This window comes from Thermobia domestica, chromosome 3 (assembly GCF_964235325.1).
Source record: "Thermobia domestica chromosome 3, izTheDome1.hap1.1, whole genome shotgun sequence".
Taxonomy (NCBI): Eukaryota; Metazoa; Arthropoda; class Insecta; order Zygentoma; family Lepismatidae; genus Thermobia; species Thermobia domestica.
Window position 1 is genome coordinate 60,675,339 of NC_137456.1, and position 24,143 is coordinate 60,699,481.

Here is a 24,143-nt window from a genome sequence, read left to right on the forward strand (position 1 = left end):
GTATATTTCATACACACTGCTTCCAATAGGCTTGCCAGACATCCCAATTTTGAGGGGTCGTCCCGGATGGTTTCGTATTTAGTCTAGGGATGGGCAAAACCGGTTTCTAGAAAAACCGAAATTTGAAAAACCGACATTTCGGTTTTCTCCAAAACCGGTTTCGGTTTTCACCAAAACTGGTATCAGTGAAAACTTTTGGAAAACACATCAAACTATTTCTGTGGAAACGGAATCGGTTTCCGAAGAACAAGGAAACACTATTCTGGTCAGAAAAAGGACCAATTTTGAAAAACCAGAACCGGTTTTGCGGAAAACCGAAACCGGATCCGGTGAAAAACTGAACCGGTTTTTGGAGAAAACCAAAACCGGTTTCGGTGAAAAACCAAACCGGTTTAGGGGGAAAAGTTTTTTTTAATTTTCAAAACCGGTTTCGGTTTTACTAAAAATCGAAAAACCGGTTTTTGTGCCCACCACTAGTTTAGTCCCGGTCAGATGGATAAACTTAGTTTCTAGTCGCAAAGTTATGTAACAACTTCTAGTGGTCTAGTGACATCTTAGATCTACGATCTGGCAATCTTAACAAATTGGATGTGAAACTAGTCAGTTGTTAAATTTGGTTTTCTAAAGATTGCTTTTCCATAGTATATATTTCAGCAAAAACGAGTCTTAAGAGAAACTGAATTGCTTGAGAAATTATAACACAGAATTTGATCTACTGAACAATAAACTTTGAGATTAAAATACCTCAGATTGATTTCTGCATTATTATTATTATTGATACTACAAATCCAAATACTGTCTTTGTGCATACTAATAATTATGTAGTATAAGTTAGTTTGAATTCTGAGTAGTGTAAGAATAAATACTATATTATAATTTTGAAAAACGTGCGCTATAAATTTTCATTGTCGATGTTTATTGTTAAATTGAAAATTTATCACGAGAATTTTTGATAAAATATTGGTGTTAACAATGTCCCGATTTGGAGCTTCAGAAATTTGGCAAGTGTAGCTTCCGATACACTAAAAATATCGATTTCCCTCACAGTGAATAGGATCTGATTAAATAAATCCATTTTTTATACTGAGAATTGCTGCTCTTGATTTTGCGCTCACGACAGAAATATCTATGTATAAGTTCATTCATTGGAACACAAGGAAAATATATGAAACTTAAATTAGAGCAATCCGCCTAGCTATATACAATTTTTGACAAATACATTAGGCGATTTACATGTTTTAGCTTTTCTAATGTGCTAATTGTTTACACCTTACATTTTTTTTTTTTTTTTGCTCCATTATATTCTTATATGTATGGGAAATTTTATCAGGGATAGAGCTAACATGAAAGGGTTCTCTTGGACTAATTAGTAAAAACAGAAGTATCAGTTAGGATTTCCTTGAAATATATGTTTCTTCTTAGCGTAAGTCTTTCTATTTAGTAAACTCGATTTCATATTTAAAACGTCGAGATATGTTCTCAGGTTAAGAAACCGGATGCACAATACTCTATTATTTATGTCGATTCAATTTAAAACTCAAGGGGCCGCGGTGACTCAGTGGTAGAGCGTTCACCTCTGGTGCTTGGGGTCCCGGGTTCAATCCCAGCCCCCGCCAAGTGGACTTTGTGGTGGACAAACACCGTGTGCGTGGGTTTTCTCGGGGTTCTCCCGTTTCCTCCCACTTTCTTCATTCCACCATTTCATTCATTACTCATTATCATCGTCTCCTTTAGCCTAACCGGCATAACCGTGGGACGTAAAACTCTAAGATTTCATTTCATTTTTTTCAATTTAAAACTCTTCCCCTGTCTTGCTTATTCCTAGCAGAGCTTCCAACAGATAAATTAATTATACAGGATTCATAAAAATCTTTTTCAACAGTCATAGTAAGTGATGTATTCTGTTTGTTAACATATACCCGATTGTTTAAAATCATACTAATACAAGGGCCATTTCAAAGTTCTGTGTATGGGAACAGGTCAGTGCAAGCCTCGTTCTAGTAAACTAAATATGCACTGTGATATTAGCGCAGCTAGTACTTAGATGTATAATGTCCATAAAAGCATCTGCTACTCAACATGAATCAGAACATGTTTTAGTTAAAGCTTTCTCGGCTCTCAAAAGATTAGTTTTATTTTATGTAATAACTACCAAATGCCCTAGTGTATTATTGCAGGCAATATTTTTTGTTCTTCTTTCTCCGTCTTTTAAATAGCATTCGTTTGAACGTCGCAGGATTATGTCCAGTGTTCGAAGTGGGGGAAAAGCAGAGGCGGTATAGTTTACTATGATTTTGACTCAGCATACCAGCTATTTAAATATTGTCTTGGTCACTGAAAAACCAGAGATGGTATGTCCTCATTACTGAAAACCCAGAAGCGGTATGGCATACCACCGCATACCGTCTCACTTTGACCACTGATTATGTCCGTTAGGCTAAGGGAGACGAATGATTGATGCAAGTGAATGATGATGGAAGAATTGGTGGAATGAGAATCTAGGAGAAAACGGGAGAACCCCGAATACGATGTTGTCCACCACAAACTTACTTGGTCGGGAATCGAACCAGGGACCCCACACACCAGAGGAAAGCGCTCTACCACTGAGCCACCGTATCCCCCACGCACGAAGTTTGAATACCTCATATGGACATCTTAGTAAACCACTTCCACCCCTTTGTTCGTCCCTTCTAGATCAAACACCAAAAAAACGCTGAAACAGGCATAAAGTCCAAATACCCAAATACCAAACGAGATTTCGATATATTAGCATCTTATTATAACTGAAACCCAATTTCACTCCTTTTACTTCGAATTTCTAATCCTTTTTACTTTCCTTCTACATAAAAAGAAAGAAAAAATGCTGACGCACGAGTTTAATCATTTTAAATTACAAGTTCAAATATAAAATTTCATGTCTGTATCCTTGGAATCCGAACTATGGAAATATTATAATAACTGCTACTCCCGCTTCCTTTCGGTCAAATTTCAAAATATCCTTTCTTAGTGGTACCTTTGTCAGAAATCCTTTGTACTGTCGAAATTTCAATTTTCTAGTTTTAATCAATTTGCCTTAGGCGTTGTTCAGTCAGTCACGACTTCATCTTTTTTTATATGGAAATTGTGTAAGTGTTTGTGTGTAGCCATGTGGTCTCGAGCTCAAATCCCACTGGCTGCACAGAAATTTTGATGTTAAATTAGCAGAAGGGGGCAATTGAAAAGTGGTATTTGAATTAAGAGGCCTAGAAGATCAGAAATAATGGCATTGGGAGCCGATGCGCCGACTACATATCTCTCAACTGAATGTGCGCCCTAGCTACCCGGCCATAGATGCTCGCGGCTTAACATAGAGAGTTTAATTTATACATATTGCAGTAATGATCAAGAAAAGTGACTGTAGTGTTTCAGTATTTTGAAGGGAGATTTCCTTCTTTATATTAAACTGTTCAGTAGTAGATGAATATCCAATATACACAATTGAATAGCGTGGCTACTGTTGTGGATGAAAGTGGTTAAATATGGGAAAAGGTTAAAAATGTAAGTATGAAGGCTGATCCCGTTGTCACGGAAAAAAACGTTTCTTATTGGATATTCGGATGGTTGAGGCCGTATGATCAAAAGAGAATCCTTTATATTTCAATGGTCTAACTGATATAGGACAATAGATACATTAAGGAGAGATGTTATTTATAGAGATAAGAGGCTGATTCATATTAAAGTACTGTTTATTATTTGGTATTATGTTCCTATAGCACTTGACGTGGTGGACAATATTTGTTATGTGTGTCAGTCAAAGAGAATTACTGAGGATAAAGATATAGCTAAGCTTCTAAGTTTGTTTTTGCTATTATTTAAGTGTTAGTATTTGGTTAACCCTGCACATCCATGTCTAGTATATATGTGTGTAGAATATTGCGTTATCTGGTACAGAACTGCTTGAATCTTTCCCTTGGTATTAGTTACAAAATTATTTGGAGATGTTACCTGATTTAACATGTATCTAAGAACCCGATGGGAATGTAATTAGATTGATAGAACAACTGGCAGATTATTCTTAGTTGTGCTTGTTAATAATATTGTAACACTTCCTGCCTACAACAGCTCCTCCTACGGTATGCCATAAAAGATTAATGAAGTTCTTCTCGGAATATTAATGTTTCTTTCATGCGCATCGAACTACAAAATTAAAAAAAAAAAAAAAAAAATCCAACTTCAGATTTAACGTACTTATGTCCCGTAGGCTAAAGAAGACGAAACGAATGATTAAAGAATATAAATGATTATGAAATAATTGAAGAGAATGTGTGAGGAAACGGAGGAATCCCGAGAAAACCCCACAGACACGAAGTAGTCCACCACAAACTAATCGTGCCTGGAATCAAACCGAGGACCCCTCGCATGAGAACTGAGCGCTCTACTACTGATTCACTAGACTCTTTCAATGGAAATTTCGATGACAGGTGGGTTCAGAGTCACCAAACAGAGCATCATAAGTGGTGGTGCGTTATGGGATTTCTTGAGGTAGATACATGTCAAAATTGTCATTATGGATCGCAATCTACCCCTGTATCATTAACTACAATAAACTGTACACAAAACTTTGACATGAACCTCACAATAGTCCATGCTCAATCTCTATTAATAACATACATATTCATAAATTTGAGTGTTATGAATATAAATATTCAATGTCAACAGAGACACAAATAGAGAACTTATTCCTAAGCATCAATATTAACAAAATGCATACATATATACGATTTATTTCTTAAAAACTCTTTTTGCCTCAATACAAACTGTTACAAGAAACCTAACTGTTCAAACATATTTGTCTTATGGTTCATAAAGTGTTTACGTTCTAAGTCCATATTAAATCAAAACTTGATATGTTTTTAGATAATTTCCAAGCTTTAGCAAACTATTCTTTATAAACCAATACCAATAGATTGTTCTTAAGTTTCCACAATTAATTATCTTTGGCCAAGTTACACTTTAATTCTAGAGCGTCCGGAAAGTCGCGCAATCCGACATTTAGCACATCAGAACTTTTGAATCGTAAGTGCAAAATTAAACTTCCACCCAGGGAAGGCCTATCCGTGTAGATACTTTTGAGATATAAACTATGAGAAGGAGGTTCATTATTTTGTCCTCACAAATGCCAGAAACATACGAAGGAGATTTTTTTTTTTTCACGAAATATGAAGTCACGAATAGGAGACAACTGTGGAATTATCTGTGGACAAATGGGGATGTTCATGAGTAAGCTGAGCGGAAGTGTATCGTTCTAAAACAAGAACGACATATTGGCACCAAGTGTAGATATCCCACGTCATGATAATGATGTGCCGGAAAAAAAAAAAACTGTTTTCCGGCATTATGGCGTAATATAGCAACACTGACGATACTAGACGATATCAACACATATAGCATACTACTAACTATGCTACAGATATACTGTTACAAACAAGAAACTTGCAAATCATTAAGGAAAAGTTAGTACGTAATCTACCTAACCTTGACAACACTGAAGAGCTGATTACTCTGTAGTGCGTCTCCCGAACAGCTTACAATCTATGTTGAAAATGTCTCGAAACACAAATTGCCGTTTCACCATATTTCTGAGTACCTTACGAAGGGTGGAAAGCCGACGTCCATGATAGTGTTGTTAATGTTCGTACGGAATTTTTACACATACTGACCCCTTTATACAGAATGGCCCAAAAGTAGGTATAAAGTCCTGTATGTTTTATATATGTAGGTCTGTATACCTACTTTAGGATCACTCTGTATATCGCAAAGGAACAAATCTGAGGATATCAAGTTCGAGAAGCATGGATTTACAGATCCTTCGAAATAATATGATCACCGAAGAATTCCCACAAACTGGCCAATGTTTCATTCGACATGCGACATGTCACCCATCCAGTTTAAAACCAGCAGTGCCGCTCCTCTTTTCCCAGTAAAGAAACAAATTGGGTGATGAAATCGCCGTATACTGTGTCACCCACTGTTGCATTTAAAAAAAAAAATTGCGGCGCCCGGAAACAGCACACCAAACACATATTTTCTGTGTGTGAAGCTCTTGGTCATGTAACACATGAAGATTGTCACTAAACCAATACCATGTAATACTTCTACTCCTTTATGGAACGAGAAGGAATGTTTTGAACTAGCAACAATAGTTCATTCTTGCTAATTTGGAATCCACGTCTTTCAAGTCTTGCACAATTTGGGTTTAATAAGAATAAAATTTCAACACGTGAATGAGATTATGATCTGTTGTTCCCCTTAATCTAAATTTAATGCAAGTTAAATCATAGACTTCTGAAGGAATGCTAACGATTTCTGATTGACGACGTCTATAGAACTTCCTGTGAGACAATAGAAGGTCGTCTCGTTCCTGATCTTTCATTGACTGATATTTCGCGACACTTTTCACAAGTCGAGAGATCGTTGCTTTATTAGGTAACCTAGCATTAGGAAACCTTACCGCCATTTATTCCCGAACAGATGAATACGACTCGTTACGCAACGCAATAGTGTCCCGAAATAAATCAATGAAGACTAATTTTCAGCAACAAAGAACTTCACTCTTGACGAAAACAACACAAACACACTTCCCAAAGAACAGCATGAACACCACGTCCTTTCACAATAATAAGTTCTTTAGAGTTGTCACGGGTAGGTAGAGTATTACTTTTCTTTTAATGATTTGCAAGTTTCTTGTTCGTTTGTAAGTCTATCTTTACCATAGTTCATGGCCAGCCACATGTGTTGACACCGTCTGATACCGTCAGTATTGCAAGAAAACAGGTATATTTTACGGCATGTCATTATCGCGGTCGTGAGATGTCTGCACTTAGTGTCAACATAGACACATTCTCACCCAGCCTACTCATTAACATTCCCATTTGTCCATAAACAATTCCATACTCGTCTCTATCACCTTTGTGTGTTTCTGGCATTTGTGAGAAGTAATGTCGAACCCAATCCCTATGATTTATATCTCAAAAATATATACACGGATAGATTTTCCTAGGGTGGCAGTTTAATTTCATTCGCACTTACGGTTCAGAAGTTCCACAGCTGATGCTCCAAAGCTCGGGTTAAGCGACTTTCCGGACGCCCTGTAGAATTCAACAGTAACGTTGCCAAAGATAATTAAAGGTGGAAATTTAAGAATGGTCTAGTGATATTGTTTTATGGGCAGTAGTCTTTCAGAATGATACATTCCAACCCAGCCTACCCATTTGTCCACAAACAATGTCACACCTCTTATTCGTCATTGTTCATGTTTTTGAAAATAAATATAGATAAATATATAAATAAATATATCGTGATGACAAATATCGAACACCCTCCCCATGGTTTATATGTCAAAAATATCTACACAGACAGACCTTCCTCAGATGGAAGTTTTATTTCATTTGCACTTATGTTTCAAAAGTTCTGACGCTCCAAAGTTTGGGGATTGCGTGATTTTGAAGACACTGTAGTAACAAATCAAGATTCTTCTCGTGTGTGGTAACTTATACTGGAGCCCTTTTACGGTCTTGAATTTTTTTTTTTTTAGAAACGAAAATGTAATCACCAAGTATTTCCGGTAATCTCTTAACACTATAAACACTTCAAACACTTCTGGAATTGTTATAAAATGATAAAACACTTTATACGCTTCTGCTGCACTTTCCTTTGCACTTGATTTGGTTTTAGTGTCTTCCTTTGAACCTCTGTAATTCCTGTAAATGACACTAATTTTATACAGGGGTACAGATGTGAATGACCCAAAAGGAATGCAGTGTGAATGATGAAATGTCATAGTTACTCATGTTTGTCCAAGAAACAGCAGTATATTTTCTTCATCTTGGACTTTTCTTCGGCATACAAATCACAGAACTGTTCTCATGTGTGGTAGTTTATACTGAAGCCTTCTAACTTCCAATCAAATATCTTCAATGTGGGAGACAGAACCTGCAAACGTTTAATAAATACTTAACCTTTGTGTAAACTCTGCCCAGCAGACACGTTATACAATAATACTTCATTTAAGGAAATCTATATAATCATAATCAAGTATAATACTCTATCGCTAATTTCACTAGTATACCAGGACTTTTTTTTTTTTTAATCTAAAAGTTCCTTTACATTAAAATATATGCTTTATAAAAGTTGTTATTGATCTTTGCAAACAAACTTCTTTACAATTTTTAGATGGAAATAAAATATATTCACCATCTTTGAAATCAAGAATGGGTTACATAAATCATGTTTGAACTTAGGCAGTATCATCGTAAACGATTTAGTCAATAACTTTACAAAGTACACACTTAATTTCATTCTTTAAACAATATCTCGATTTAAATTATTTTTGCACCCGACTCGAATTGAAGTGTTAACTTTGATTCATTTCTAAGCCAATAGAAGGCTAGGTTCAATTGCATATACTTGCCAATTTTCAATAAACTTCCAAAATATTGACTTTGCACATTTAACTAAACTATACTAGCAAAAAGTTTTATTTATTTATTTATACAGTAAAACGTAGAAGAACAATACTAATCCATATTATTATATGAAAACAACGTGTGATAAATTAACAGTATAAAAAGAAAGATAAAACAGAGCTGAATACGTTGATGCTACAAATAATAAAATACGATTCAATCTTGAAATACATTCATACAATTGATCAATTATAAGCAAGTTGTGTCTTTTGATGCTATTTTCGAATCATATCACAGGAGGCAAAATAACTTTACCAACCATATGATTTATTATTTTGTTGGAGGAAGTGGAGTTGAACTCCATCATTACATTGTCATAACAGCAATGGATGATTTTGTTAACCAGTAAATTGACTTAGGTTATATGCAGAATGTTCAGCACAAACAATAACACTTCTAGGAAATAAATCCTCATATGAAACTATGAGAAAAAAATGCAGACCAACATCGGTGTGCGCAAACGCGTCATTTTAGAGCTATAGCTCACCGAAAATTGGCTGAAACGATAAAATACAAGGTCATAGCTCGAGAACGAAGTGATTATTTTGATCCTAGATTCCATTAAGGTATCAGCGGATGTGAAACAGGGATGGCAACAGAATTAGCTTCGAAGCAAAGAAGGAAATTGAAGCGATCTACGACCGAAAAAAAAATGATTGAACAGGAACTAAAAACTGCCACACATTCCATATATATAGTAGAGCGCTCATATCTCTGGTGCGAAAGGATCTCTGGTTCAATCCTAAGATATGAAAATTCGTGGTGGACGACATCGTAAAGGGCATAATAAAGGAACATTTATGTAAATATTTTCATGTTTATATAAGACTTTTTTCATTATTTTCTTTCTGATAACCAATATTTACATTCTACTCACTATATCTAAAATTCCTATATCATTCACTAACAGCATTAGCTTTTCTTCTCATTAGGTAAATGAGGTAATTTGTTTTCAATAGAACTGTATTAAAATCACACTTGCATACTATAGCATAGTTTGCAGTTCTTGTGTTAAAGCATATTGACCGTTACTGGAAAAAACTTCAAATAACTTTTCTAAAGGAATAGTATAATATACAAGGAGTGATTACCAAGTTATTAGATCCTCGTACACTGGTTATAACTTTAACTTTTAAATACATATTAACACATAACTATAATTCTCTAAAAGCATTTGTAGCATGTCTTGTTTTATTTAAAGTGGTGTTTAATCATATTTATTTGCAAGTCTTGATAAATGATTATTCGTAGATTGCAAGTTACGATTATCTGTAAACCTAAAGTGGATAAATAGCGGATGAAAAACGGCTAATCGAACGTCTCCACAGGAAAGATATGTTGTCTAAGTTAATTTACTTGATTATACGTAGGCGTATCCATGAATTTCAGGATAGTGCCCATAACATGCAAACCAATTGCAGTTCACGAGTTTCCCGCTAGGATGTGTTGCGGTGGTGTCTTGTGAGCCAGTGTGCCGAGTAGCGTGGTTTGAAGTGGAAGCGTTTGAATGTTGCACGTGTTTTCGTGTGTGTGTTGCATTAGCCGTCTGCGATTTTTTTTTGATCTCAACGGTATGGCGGAAGTTGAAGAACAAAGGGTGTGCATCAAATTCTATGTCAAATCCTTGTCAACGTCATTACAGGCGATGAAAGCATCGTTTATGCTTACGACCCAGAAACTAAACTGCAGTTTTCTCAATGGAAGAGTCTTGGGTCTCCAAGACCTAAAAAGCACGCATGGAAAGAAGCAAATTGAAGACGAAGCTCATTTGTTTCTATGACCAAGAGGGGATCGTACACCGGGAATTTGTCCCACATGGAAGCACGGTCAATGCTGACTTCTACTGTGATGTCCTAAGAAAGTTGCGTTAAAATGTGCGTCGGAAAAGTCCACAGAAATGGCATAACGGTAACCTCATTCTCCACCATAACAATGCACCTGCACACCGGTCCTTTAAAGTGACTCAGTTTTTGACTAACAACATGACAGTGGTTCCCCATCCCACTTTCTCACCTGACCTGGCCCCTGTGACTTTTTTCTTTTCCCCAAGCCGAAGCTTCGGATGAAGTGGCGAAGATTCGACACCATTCCAGAAATTCAAGAAGAATCGCAGCGGGTACTTGACACTATTCCAAAAAAAGACTTCCAGAAATGCTTCCAAGCATGGCAGAAACGATCGGACCGCTTTATTAATGCAAAAAGGGGATTACTTTGAAGCTGATGGAGGAATTTAACTTCAAAGGTAAAAAATTTTCATTTTATAGATTCAGTCCTGAAACTTTTGGACACACCCTTGTATAACAAACATTGGAGACCTTACCCCGTCTTAACAGAAATAGGAATACAAGGTCTGTCCTAAAAGTAATGTCAGTGAATTTACTGTGACGCGACTGTACGTCGGAGCGCGGTCTAACTGGTTCCAAGTGGTAGTGGGGGAACCCAGCTAAGCAGCGCTCCGTCGCTCAGTGTGCTCTGAGCATCCGGAGAGTGAGGATGGGCCTGTCCGTGAGGGTTAATTTTTGATCTTGTGCACGTGAAAATGAAGCGCTCGTTAGAACAAAGATTTGCGATCAAGTTTTGCGTGGAATTTGGCAAGACCGCTAACAGAAACTGTTTCCATAATTAAGACTGCGGCGTGACTTTCAACGTAACATGACTTTTGATCGTCAGTGAGCACTTTTGGAATCATTTTTGCGCACACCTTGCGCATGCTTATATGGTTTGTAACAATTTCATGAACCTGAGTTTTCGGAATATTTAACATGTCGGCTATTAAACAAACACTTAATCGTCGATCTGAGTTCTACAGTTCCCTCATTCGCGTCACATTGTCAGCCGTCGTGGTCGTGGATGGTCGTCCGGCACTGTCCTCGTCGTTGACCTCTTCCCGGCCTTCCAAAAAGACCTTGTGCCACCGAAACACTTGCCAATCTGACAGGGCATGTTTTTTGTAAGTAGTTTTGATCATAAGTTTCAAGCAAAACTAGATCGCAAATCTTTGTTCTAACGAGCGCTGCATTTTCACTTGCACAAAAAAACAGCAGCCCTCACGGACAGGCCCGTCCTCACTCTCCGGATGCTCCGAGCTCACTGAGCGACGGAGCACTGCTTAGCTGGGTTCCCCCACTACCACTTTGAACCAGTTAGACCACGCTCTGACGTTCACGCTAGACTTTCAGGACCACGCTAGACTTTCAGGACAGACCTTTATCTTGAATTGACTCTTAAAAACAAAACAAACAAACAAACAAACAAAAAATGCGTAACAGCCCATCTTGTGAGCCTTAGACTGCTCCAGCGCCATCTGTTAGCGACCGGCACGTGGTCAGCGCGCTGCAACGCCCTGTTCATAACAGGCATATCAGGAGGTTTCTAGACCTAGTGGCCGTCCCGTCTTGTTTTCACTCCCCAGTTTGCCTCACGACGCTGGGTGGACGCCTAAAATTGGAAAGAACCGACCGGGAATCGAACCCGGGACCACGCGGACATGAGTCTAACCGTTCTAACTAGTACACTACTGTGTTCCCTTGAATGGACTCCTACTTCTGTTAAATTCTGATATTCACTTAGTGTTTCACTATAATAATAATAATAATAATAATAATAATAATAATAATAATAATAATAATAATAATAATAATAATAATAATAATAGTAGTAGTAGTAGTAGTAGTAGTAGTAGTAGTAGTAGTAGTAGTAGTAGTAGTAGTAGTAGTAGTAGTAGTTGTTGTAGTAGTAGTAGTAGTAGTAGTAGTAGTAGTAGTAGTAGTAGTTGTAGTTGTTGTTGTTGTTGTTGTTGTTGTTGTTGTTGTTGTTGTTGTTGTTGTTGTTGTTGTTGTTGTTGTTGTTTTAGTAGTAGCAGTATATTAAAAATAAACATCTTCAAAAGCACGAAAACTGGTTAAAAAGAAAGAAGAATTTTGCCCTACGGTTACAAAATCCAAGAAGTAAAGATGTCTTGTTAGCCATATATATCTAACAAGATATCTCTGAAGAAATTCGCTGAAAGTAGCATAGCGCACACGGGTATTCTGAACCTAAAGAAACAACACCTCGAAACAGCGATGATTTATTGAGAGCTTTGTATGAAGTGTTGATCAGTATGTGTCAGAAACATGAACGCTTCGAAAAACAAAGAAAATTGAAGGCATTCACGATATGGTACTGAAGAATGCTGCACATATCCATGAGAAAAAGAAATAACACAGACGTATTAAAAGCAGTAAATGAAAAGAAATTCCTTTCGTTCACGATACAGAACGAAAATATAGCACGAATGGTAATTTCACTCGACCCTTAGAATGGAAGGAACAGTTGAAGAGAGAAACGAATGTGGAAAAGAACAGAATATCTGGACGGTACCAAGAAAGGACAATGTAGAACGTGTAAACTACAGCAACCATCCTCAGTTAGCCTATGTTATGCGTTCCGTAAATTTTTATGTAACATGAATTTTACGTAAATCGAATTTGTAAATTGTTTAAGTGTAACTTTGTACGAAACTGCAATACTTATTATTATTATTATTATTATTATATGTACAGGGTGGCGCAAAACTTACTTACCAAGTTTAAAAGTAATTTTCTCTGTGGTTCAATTATAACATCTGCAGAAAGATACGCGACATCTTACGTGTACCAGGGAGTCAACTTTTTTTAAATATATAAATATATATATATTATTATTATTATTAAATGCATAAAATCATTGAAGTTGGGGGACACATGATGAAACTAAAATGATGTAATATAAATGGAACAATATGTAATCGTAAGTAAAATTTAAATAAGGACTTCATATTTTTTTCATTCAGTAGTTATTTACACTTTAAGTCAGTAGGTAGGTTTTGCACGATTCTGTATATACATATGTATATTACACAGTATTTTTTATATAAATGAAACATCATGCAGTAGTATTTACTTCGATATAAACCACGAACGTATAAAAATGTACGTTACATATCATCGTCGTTTAAGATGAAATCACTAACTCCAAAAATTACAGATGGAATTAGGCACTTCTTTCTGTAGGAAGATGATATGTAAGGCGAAATATATGATGCTTTACTAATGTCAGGCTAGGTGTAGCAGGTGACACTGTAACGATAAGGGTAGCCAGGTCTAGCGTCACAATTTCACCTGTTACATCTGTCCTGGCAAAATTAGAACAATAAGTATTTCAACTGCCATATCAAACTAGTACTGGAAGAAGTGTCTAACTCCATCAGTAATTTTTTGGAGTAACTTCTGCCTGAACGACGACGATATGTCATTGTATAGTACAATGAGTCTCAAAGTTGCAAATGTCACGAACATATTCACACACATTAACATGTGTAATTTCCGAGACTTATTATGTAATTGCGAATTGACGTAAGACGGGAAGTTACTGTGCTACTAAACAGATATTATATAAAATTTATTTTATCTATATTATCCGTCAATGCTTTGATTGAGGAGAGAGAAAAAAAGTGAAATAACTTATTAAGTTAAAGTTAATATGTTTTGTTCCACGCATCTTAGAGTTTTTTTTTTTTTTTTTTTTTAAATTATAATTGTGTAAGTCTAGTTATTTTGAGAGTTACATTATTTCTATACTTACCGAATTCCAGCTTCTGTTGAAAACCCAAACGTGAACTAACAGCAGCAATTGTTTCTCTCATTTCAGGACCTTCGAGGAATCTAAGCTTTTCCTTAATAGCGGACGGATTCTTATCTACTTCCCGAATCCAACGAGTGCACAACTTGTAAAACTAATGAAAGAAACAAAGAGATATTTTTATTTCATACACATTTTCCACAGATGTTCTACAGAGTTTATTTCCTATCTATAGTGACGATCTCAAGGTGCACCTACCTTATAAAATTTCATGACGCCACCATCACGATTGCTCTCTATTAGGTGGCCATATCTTATGGCTGTCGCCTCGTATCAATGTTTCTATTGGAGGAAGCTGACAAGTAGTGTAGACACGTCCAGTCGCAATCACTTCTATTCACAGACTTTCCACCTCGTTAAGAACCGAGGTCTCCGCTGCGCCAAGTCCCGTTTGAGAAGACCGAAGGTAAAATAGTCATTGGTGAAGCATCTAGAGATCTCACTGGAATGTAGGTGAAGGAAACGTCAGTTTCTTCTTTCACTTGTTGAAGAAAGAGAGGTATGGCTGGATTACTTGTCTTAATTCAGTCATACGCAATTTGTCTCACATTCATACAGAAGAGGAATGCCATGCGAATAAATTGGTCAGGATGTTAGTCTAATATTCACTTTGGAATTTTTAACCACACCATGTATCTTTAACTTTCCATTGTAGCAGAGACCAGTAACTATCATGAATGCCTTGCCAAAACTTTCCCTACATTCACGCTACTGCCCTCGGAAGTCTAATATCATAATCGGCATGCTAGACTCCTGCTTCTTAGAAAATTGCACGCGGTTTGTTACAATCACTGAAGTGCACAAATGTCTCATGCAATGTGATAACTATTTCTACCTGTCACCCACTATCTGGTGGTCGCAGAGCCATCGACAATTGGTGTCACGCTCTGTAATACGTTTTGACAAGACTTTCTGAATACGTTCCTCTCAAACCCCAGATCACGACAAATTATGATGTGAACTGTCTTGGGGAAAGTTAAAACACGGTTTGCAATAAATCTCTGTGTACCTGGGCTCGTCCCTATGATGAGAGTAAGCACTGCGTGTACGGATCGTAACCGAACGAGGATGGATTATTTCTAATTTACAGAAATCACCGCACTTCTCGGCTCCCCTGCTCCTTTCACAACACCCGCTACACCATTTTAACACTGTGCGTCCACATTTCTCAGACATGTCCATTATGGCACTAGTGGGATCGAAAAGCGCTATTATGAAACCTTGTTGTTGGAGTCGGTCTTCTCTGGCATTCTTCAACACAAATGCTCACCACACCTATCATGGATAAACTGAGGTCTAATGTATCTATAAGATTCGTGACGCATTCACTTCGCGTTAGGTGATGCTAATATTGCTTGTGAAAATCGTTACTATATTTGGAAAACAATCTCTGTATTTCAATCCAAATAGTAATGAAGAAATCCTAGTTTTTCGATTTCTAGGAAAAAATTATCAGTAGCAGAAACTTCCGATAAACGATTTACCATACCCATTCAGTGTCAGTCTTATTTTTAGATTCATCTGTAGAAATTTGATAGCAAAAGGAAGTATTTGTTATGTTAGTGATAAAGTTATTTTGTATATCGTTTATTAACATGCAGAGAAACAATTATCTAGCTAAAGTTAAGATTGCTAACTTTCGTGATAACGATGTTCCAAATCACAAATTAAAAAGTAACACTTTTAAAACAATCAAGTTTTTCAAAATTATTTGTTCAATTTGTTCATATATACTGTCAATGTTATGGCGTGATGAGTTGTCATTGACAAAATATGAGTCTGTTTTATTGGAAATTGGATAATTTTTTATACACCAAGACTATTATTACTTTGCAAGCACATCTAAAGACGTAGGTGCTACAATTCTTTAAGAAGTATTATTATACACACACAATTATCAGTGCAAGTGAACGTTAATGTTTTAGCATTAGGTCTATTTAACTTTCCCTTTTCTAAAATCGCTTAGAACAAATTGACAAAACTATCTGCCTACAGAAACCACATCTACAGCACATTTACAAATTTCATTTACATTTCCAAACTGAGTTCCACGGTTTCAGCATGAAAATATGAACCATTTCTGTATAGTGCTGATATATATATGAAGGGTATAAGCAGGCACGTAGCCAGGATTTCGGAAAGGGATGGGGGGCGTGACATGAAATATTATGGTCATTACATCAGGAGTTCGATCATTCTAAAGTGTTTTACTGGAACATATGTTGGTCCATTTAGCCAAGATTTCGTAATAGGGGTGCGAGCGAGAGAGCGAGACATGAAATTCTGAAGGCCCAGGATCTCAATCTAAACTCTTTTATTGGCAACATATATTGTACTTTACTGGCTTTACTGACAGCATATACATCCTAACAAATACACTGTTTGTTAGGACAATAAAATGAGGATGATGAAATTTGATTTTACAATATTTATGTTCCTTCCTCTGTTCACTCAAATATAACAATTTTCCTTTCATTATGACCTCAACTATTACAAAAAGTACATATTCACTATTATAAGAAGTACATATTCAATAATGTCTTGTACAATATTTTACAATATCTGCGTTCCTTTTTCTGTTGAGTCAATGTTAACAGAACTTTCTTTCCACTTTTTTATATATATAATTGCGTCAACTACTGTCTGTTCCAAATGACAGGTTAAAGGAGCAGTAGAAAACTGTTTCTGAAATAACATGTTCGATACTGTAGAGGAGGGATGACGAAAAATTATGATTAAAAATGTTCACACTGTTACAGAACGGCACTATGCTTTCGAAGGCTTGAAATTTTCCTGACTAGTAGCAGAAATTCTAAGAATTTTGTAACTTTTCTAGAAATTTCAAATTCCCTAACTTTTCCAGGATATTCTGCTCATTCGCCACCATGTATTACAACTAATACAAATCTCTCATAAGAAAGAATAACCAAAAGCTTGCTGTATCTTTTTATTTTTAATGCTGATTCTTCTTTTTGTTTCATTTCTGGCTTCGAAGGGGGGTCCGGGGCCCCGGACCCTTTCCCTTTGGCTACGTGCCTGGTACAAGGGAAAAACACACTATGTCCAAACTACATGATTTTGAGATATTTGTCCCTTCAAACAGCTAAAGGTGTCATCTTACTAATAGTATAACACCAGTGCAAAAGTACCAGCTTGATCCCATTTTCCAAACGATTAAGAAATCCCGTATAAGGAAGAACCCGCTCTGTCCATGCTTTAAAACAGCTCTCTTGAAAAATTTACGAAATGTACATTCAACATTCACTACCTGTGAGTCCTTTGTTAAATTTGGATCTGGATATCTGGATAAAATCTTCGGAGATTTTCAAACTGACACAGCGTTATTTGCATACAAGGAAAGTTACACCAACCTACTCTATTACTGCGGGAGTCTTGGCTACCTAACCGCCTTATAAGTGCTTGAAAGTGTACGTCTTGTCATATGTGATTTTTCATTTGCCTACATTCAAACGGGCAGGTAAGAATATATGCCATGAACAAGATGTAAAACCATTTTCATTTTTAATAAAATCACATTTACATCTCGTTCTCAGTTCGAGAAACACTCTACTATAAGCTTTCGATATTCTACTACCGGTAAAAGAACCTAATATGAATTCAGTTTGTAAAATTAAAGACATGAACGGTCATTTTGGGTGTGATATGAATTTAAAATGGCAGTAAAGGTTAGTTATTCACATAATTTCTTCTTTCTTCTTGTTATATTATGTCAATATGTTTGAAACAGAAAACCTGAGAATAGAGTTAACTTCCTCCTTCTCGAATTTAGAGTTAACTTTCCTCTCATCGAAATTAGAGTTAACTTCCTTCTCCTCCTCGAATTTAGAGTTAACTTTCTTCTCCTCGAATTTAGAGTTAACTTCCTTCTCCTCGAATTTTAACGATCTCAATAAATGGGCTCTAAAGTTTTTCCATAACCTAAGATCCACCAGATGAGTCATCCACATGTGGTAACACTTAATATACTTGCCACTACAGTTATGCATATCTTAAGTCTTATTTGATAGACAATTACTAATTTTAGTTGCACAACCCAACCATTACTTTATTTAAGTGCTCAGTACTACCGACATTTCTTATTTGTGTTAACAAACAACTGACAATCATGACCTTGTCAGGACTACTTCAATTATTGAACTGTGCCCTATATTGAAACACTTCTCGCCCCATTTTAAAATCACAATATGCTAATTATACTACTACATTTAGGACCTAAAATATACTACTAACTGAAGTCTTAGCTTATGCGTAAACTGTAAATGATAATTCCGTGAAATATTATTACATTACATTACATTTTCAGTACAGATATTGAGAACATAGTTGATCTTTTAACACTTTTGGCTGATCTTTTTAGTAAGAAAGTAAAATTTATTAGTGCAACAATTAGTATTAATATGCATTACTATACTTTTAGCGAATTGTTTATAGACCTAGTAAAGAACCCACTGTATCCATCAATTTACCCTTTTACTTTCCTAACAACTGACTGATTTCTCTTTATTCTTGAAAATCTATTATTATTTTTTTAAATAATGGGTAAATGAAATGAAATGAAATCTTTGAGTTTTACGTCCCACGGTTATGCCGGTTAGGCTAAAGGAGACGGTGATAATGATTAATGAATGAAGTGGTGGAATGAAGAAAGTGGGAGGAAACGGGAGAACCCCGAGAAAACCCACGCACACGGTGTTTGTCCACCACAAAGTTCACTTGGCGGGGGCTGGGATCGAACCCGGGACCCCAAGCACCAGAGCCCTACCACAGAGAGATAAAGTGGAACGCTCTACCACTGAGCCACCGCGGCCCCCCAAATAATGGGTAAATTAAGGGTAGAAGGTACTTTTTATTTCCTCTTTAAAATTGAAATATTTCAAAAAACTAAACATTTCCAAGGCAAAAAAGTCATGGAAATAAAAAGTTTTGTTATTTATTTATTTATTTATTTTTTTTTTCAAATTCTTGCATCTCTGAACTTCGTACTTAATAGGATGAACATTTTTCTTTCTTCTCTTCTTTCTTTTGAATACATTTGATCTATTCTGTTTTATCTTGCTACAATACCGTAGATTTCAAACAAATTATAACTACAATATGAAAGGTAAAAATAAAAATAAATAGAATGTATTTGTCCAAAGAGATCAGTGGATGCATAACTGAAAATTATAATCAAAAACTTACTTTGTAAGAGTCGATATTTTATAAATAACCATACTGTTTCTACAAATGACTTCCATCTTTATCAATGGTGGTGAAAAACTTCCACTCTGCAATCACATTACACCTTGTAGTACAAACTTAAAACTTCTGGAGCTAACAATTATTTATGGATATGAATTGACGCACGTTTATAATAATAATAGGTAAACTTACTGTTCTATATTTAATGCATTTAATATTTGATGTACTATTAATTGTAACATTTCAATGTTACCTGACACCTTTCTCCGCAGATCCGGTCGACTCACGAGTAATCAATCTTACTTCTCAGAATTTTCCCTTCCACAATTCTACAAAGAAAGATTCATGGAATACGGAAACAGTACACTTAATAGTATGTTAAATATTAGACGCAGTAAATATAAAACAATGAGTTTACAAATTATTCTTGAACTAACATTCCGATTTATCACCTTGAATAAATGGAAAAAATAAAACTGAAGAGTTACGTGTATAAGAAAAACAATTCCAAAAGTTAATTTATAAAATACCGACGCTTACAAGGTAAGTCTCTGATTATAAAAATAATGCGTATTTACTATGCTTACCCTGAGTACTGGATCGTATTTCATAGGCTCTGGAAACCATACGTAACGACTAACTTTCTTGCCAAATAATCCAATAGAAAAGGAACGAGCACTTTCTTTACAACGCTGTGTGAATGTATAACGAAACTGGAAAAGATTAAAAAGAACAGAAAGCGAAATTTAATAAGGATCTTTTAATAGGAAGACAAACGTCTAATTACGGATGAAATGGAATTCTACTAATTTATATTAAAAACTGCCAAAGTGCAAGGAAGAAATGGAAAACATTTTGTATTTTTGTCTAAATTAAGAAAAATAGTTTCAGTGAAGGAGTAACCGTATGCAAGCTTTTCAGGAGAGGTACCTTTCCTTATTTTATTTATTTATTTATTTATTTTTTCAACAAAGAGAGAAATATTTTAATCATGTCCTCCTTTATACGCACTAAGGATCCAATTGGTTAAACTAAAAGAGAAAATCTTTGATGCTTTATATGAAAATAATATTACGCATATTACAGATAACAAGAAACAGAATGATCAAATGACTGCAATTTCCAATAAACATACCTAGAACACAATCTGTGAACAGTCGAACACAAAGAAATACTTTAGTTTAGTCAATCACAATACAAGTTTTATTATGTTATAGTATGACAAGTTATTTAAAGAGGATATAGAACTAATGACTAAAGTACAAACGACGGTTGATAAACAGAAGCGTAAAATGGCATTGTTACAACTGGAAAGCTTTTTTTTTTTTTTTTTTTTTTTTTTGAGAATTCTACTATGTAGCTTACCGAGCACGTGACGGGCGCAGTGCACTTGCGTGACTGTGCAGATACACCCGTATTAAATGCATATAACTTTCCAGAAAACAGTAAAAACAGTCACAATATTAAAAAAAAAAAAAAAAAAAAAAGTACAAAAGTTTCGCTAAATGCTTCATCAGACACGGGCGGAAAAAAGGATGAAGAAATGAAAAATTAACATAAAATTAGCCGTCAAGCGCCCAGGTCCGCGTCATCTTGGAATGAGGTGATAATTAACTGATTTTCTATTCTCTCTTCCGCATCTCTCTGAACCAACCAACCAACCAGCGACTGAAGAGAAAAGAAATTAAGAGATAGAGAGAGAAAAGAAGTGATGGAATAGTTATAATGGAAGGTTTTCATGCTGTTGCGGGAGGATAGGGAAACATTATAGTAGGTACATAAAATGGGTTATATTAGGTAACGCCTGACAGTGTTAATATAACTAATTCACTTCATTGGGCACATGTTTACACACAACTTCAATACAGATGTACCGATTTTGATTATTCATTTTTAGTTTCAAAAAGTTTACTTTCTTGCTGATTTCATACAAATTTTATCCTAATCTAATGGAAGTTTAGGAATTAGATCATGAAGCTCTTCAACAGCGTTGATACCGTGTATGTTCACGTATAACTCCGTAACGCGTAGACCTATACAAGGTCCATTCAATAATAACTAGAAAAGTTGTATGAAAATTCCAAAACTTCGACGAAATTTGTGCTTCTTTGTTATTTTTTTAGTGCTGTCCTAGGAGTATTATCAGATAGGCCAGGCACGCCTACCTCGCGAACGGGATGTTGGGAATCGTTAAAACAAGATAGCGGCATCCTTGCAAGTACGTACCAACGTGCAGCAACAGAGTGTCATTAGATTTCTGTTAGCTGAAGGCGTTGGAATCAATCTTGAACATCAGTACGTTATGAACAATATGGTGGGCTGATCCGACACTAATGTTTATCTTTGCTGCAATATCACTCACCGTTATACGCCTGTTTTCCCGTATCAACTCACCAACTCTTGCAATGTTGTTCTCCGTGATTGAACACACAAAGCGTCCTGGACCTGGCGAATCTCAACACTTGTTACATCCCATTTGAACTTATCTGCCACTCGTTTACTTGTGTTCAACTCAAACAATTTTCATCATATTGCACTGCCGTTCGAGGTGAATTTCGATTAGTTTCAACCCTTCAGCTAACAGAAATCTAATGGCACTCTGCTGCTCCACGTTGGTGCAAACCTGTAAGAGTACCGCCATCTTGTTTCACTGATTCCCAGCATCCCGTTCGCGAGACACATGTTGCCAGGCCCATCTGATGATAGTTCTAGGACACCACCAAATAATAACAAAGAAGCACAAACTTTGTTGAAATTTTCTAATTTTTATACAACTTTTCCGGTTATTTATTGAATGGATCTTGTATATATATATATATGGTCACGCATGTTTCATACGCCGACTCACTTTATAAAAAGTTAATGTTCTGTGGTAACGAAAAAACTGGAAAAATTAAATAAACTTAAAAGAAAAATAATCGACATCAAGAACGCACTAAAAAGAAGAAAATAATAACCTTTTTAATAATAATAATAACCGACTTCAACAAAAGCGTTAAAAGGTACAAAATAGTACAAGCTCTGAAAAGCAGAAAATAATAATAATAAAATTATTAAAAGCAGAAGGTAATTCATTACCATTATTTGTAAAAGTTTTGAAGTGTGTGCCAAGTCAAACAAATTAGCAGCTCATAAAATTACGATCCAGACTAATTTATATTAGGCATTAATTTGTTTGGTTGGTACACACTTCAAAATTTTTACAAATAATGGTAATGAATTACTTTCTGCTTTTAAGAATGTTATTATTATTATTTTCTGCTTTTTACAGCTTTTACTACTTTGTATCTTTTAGCGCTTTTATTGAAGTCGGTTATTATTGATTTTTTTTAAAGTTATTATAGACTGTATGGTTAATCGGCAACCAACGCCGTGTAATTCTCTGATACGAGGTACGTGGTGTAAAGAATTTATCAAGACAATTCTTCGAAGTTTAATTCGGAAGAGATTACTTATTTTTTTCTTATTTCTTTCGAAAAATAACCATTTTTTTCAGGGTACAAGTTTAGTACCCGTATTTCAAACAAGACATACTGTACGTACTACTACATGTATTAATGTATGTAAGACAAGTCCTTCTTCTTTACAGAAAAGTTTTCTTCAAATGTCTCCAATAAATGATGTTTATGAACTTTATGCGTATATTCGCTTTATTGCAATTGCAATTAGCGACTTAACTAATAAGTTTACTTACTGCCGGAAAAAAAAAAAGTCCATTAATTTTTGGCAAATTTTAATTATAAGTACACATTGCATATATTTAACAATAAACTTTGATCACAATTCTGGCACCTTTGTCCTAGTTAAATCTTGATCAAGGACTTTTAGATGAAAGCTGGATTCGTATCAGTAACTTAGGTTACGCCACAAATTTTGCATAAGAAACGATTAACATTTAAAAAACACTAGTTTTCTTATTTAAAAAAAAATCTTTTCAGTATTTTCTCATATAATAGCAAGAAACAAAAATTCACTATAGGGACTGCCTACTATGATTCATGGTGGTGTAAATGAAGAATCGTTATTTTTCGTAAGCGTTTTTGTACAATTATCATACACAGACCTGTAAATACCTTTTTAATAGTGTGCAACAAGTGTTTGAGAATTTTGTAGTGAGGAGTCAGTATGTAGTGAGTATCCATTAATACACGGAAGAAGACAGGAAAGGAAACAATGCGAATTCACAACTGGATTTATTTTCAAGAGTTAACTTTTCTCTGAGGATGCTTCTAGATTAAAGGAAGCGAAATTATCAGGAAAAACAGCATTAAATTAACGCAAGGTATGTAAAAACTTTTATTTTGTATACGGTTTGCGTAGATAACATGAAAACTCTAATGTATTATTCTCATATAGCCTCGCTGCTGAACGGGACGTTAAACTCAAAATTACCTCTAATGTATTATATAACATTTACCCGTTTGTAACACGTTTATTACGTCTGAACACCAACTTTGATGGTCTATAACTCAGAACCAAAGATCTCCACTTGACTAAATTAGAAATAGCTGTAGCTCTTGATAAATCCAGTAGGCATGTCAGATATTATGATATACACAGTTTTAGTTTCCGAGGTATTGTTCATCAAATTTAGGATTTGAGCTTACTCAAAAAATCCCACTTCGATGACTAATAACTTGAGAACCAAATATCTATACAAAATAAGGTTCCACATGAGTACTCAGCTCATCAGGACCTACCACTACACCAAATTTAGTAAAGATCGGAAGAGTTCCATCATTCACGTCGAAATAGCAATTAGTGAATTTCTTCTTG

At 35.5% G+C, this 24,143-nt stretch overlaps 2 protein-coding genes across 6 annotated transcripts in view; one reads left to right on the forward strand and one right to left on the reverse strand.

Moving 5' to 3' along the window:
- LOC145680426 (multiple inositol polyphosphate phosphatase 1-like) overlaps nucleotides 1-24,143 on the reverse strand; it is a 92,901-nt gene that overhangs the window by 36,979 nt on the left and 31,779 nt on the right. For all 4 annotated transcript variants that reach the window (XM_081750945.1, XM_081750947.1, XM_081750946.1 and 1 more), the window contains 2 exons: nucleotides 19,955-20,080; nucleotides 14,109-14,259 (listed from right to left, as the gene is read on the reverse strand). In XM_081750945.1, the coding sequence (XP_081607071.1) occupies nucleotides 14,109-14,259; nucleotides 19,955-20,080 (277 nt within the window). The remainder of the gene's footprint in view (nucleotides 1-14,108; nucleotides 14,260-19,954; nucleotides 20,081-24,143) is intronic.
- LOC145680428 (degenerin-like protein unc-105) overlaps nucleotides 1-24,143 on the forward strand; it is a 553,540-nt gene that overhangs the window by 1,616 nt on the left and 527,781 nt on the right. The window contains exon 2 of one of the 2 annotated variants that reach the window (XR_014130644.1): nucleotides 14,175-14,571. The exons of the other annotated variant lie outside the window; for it this stretch is intronic. The gene's annotated coding sequence lies outside the window, so the exon portion shown is untranslated. The remainder of the gene's footprint in view (nucleotides 1-14,174; nucleotides 14,572-24,143) is intronic. 2 annotated transcript variants of the gene reach the window in all.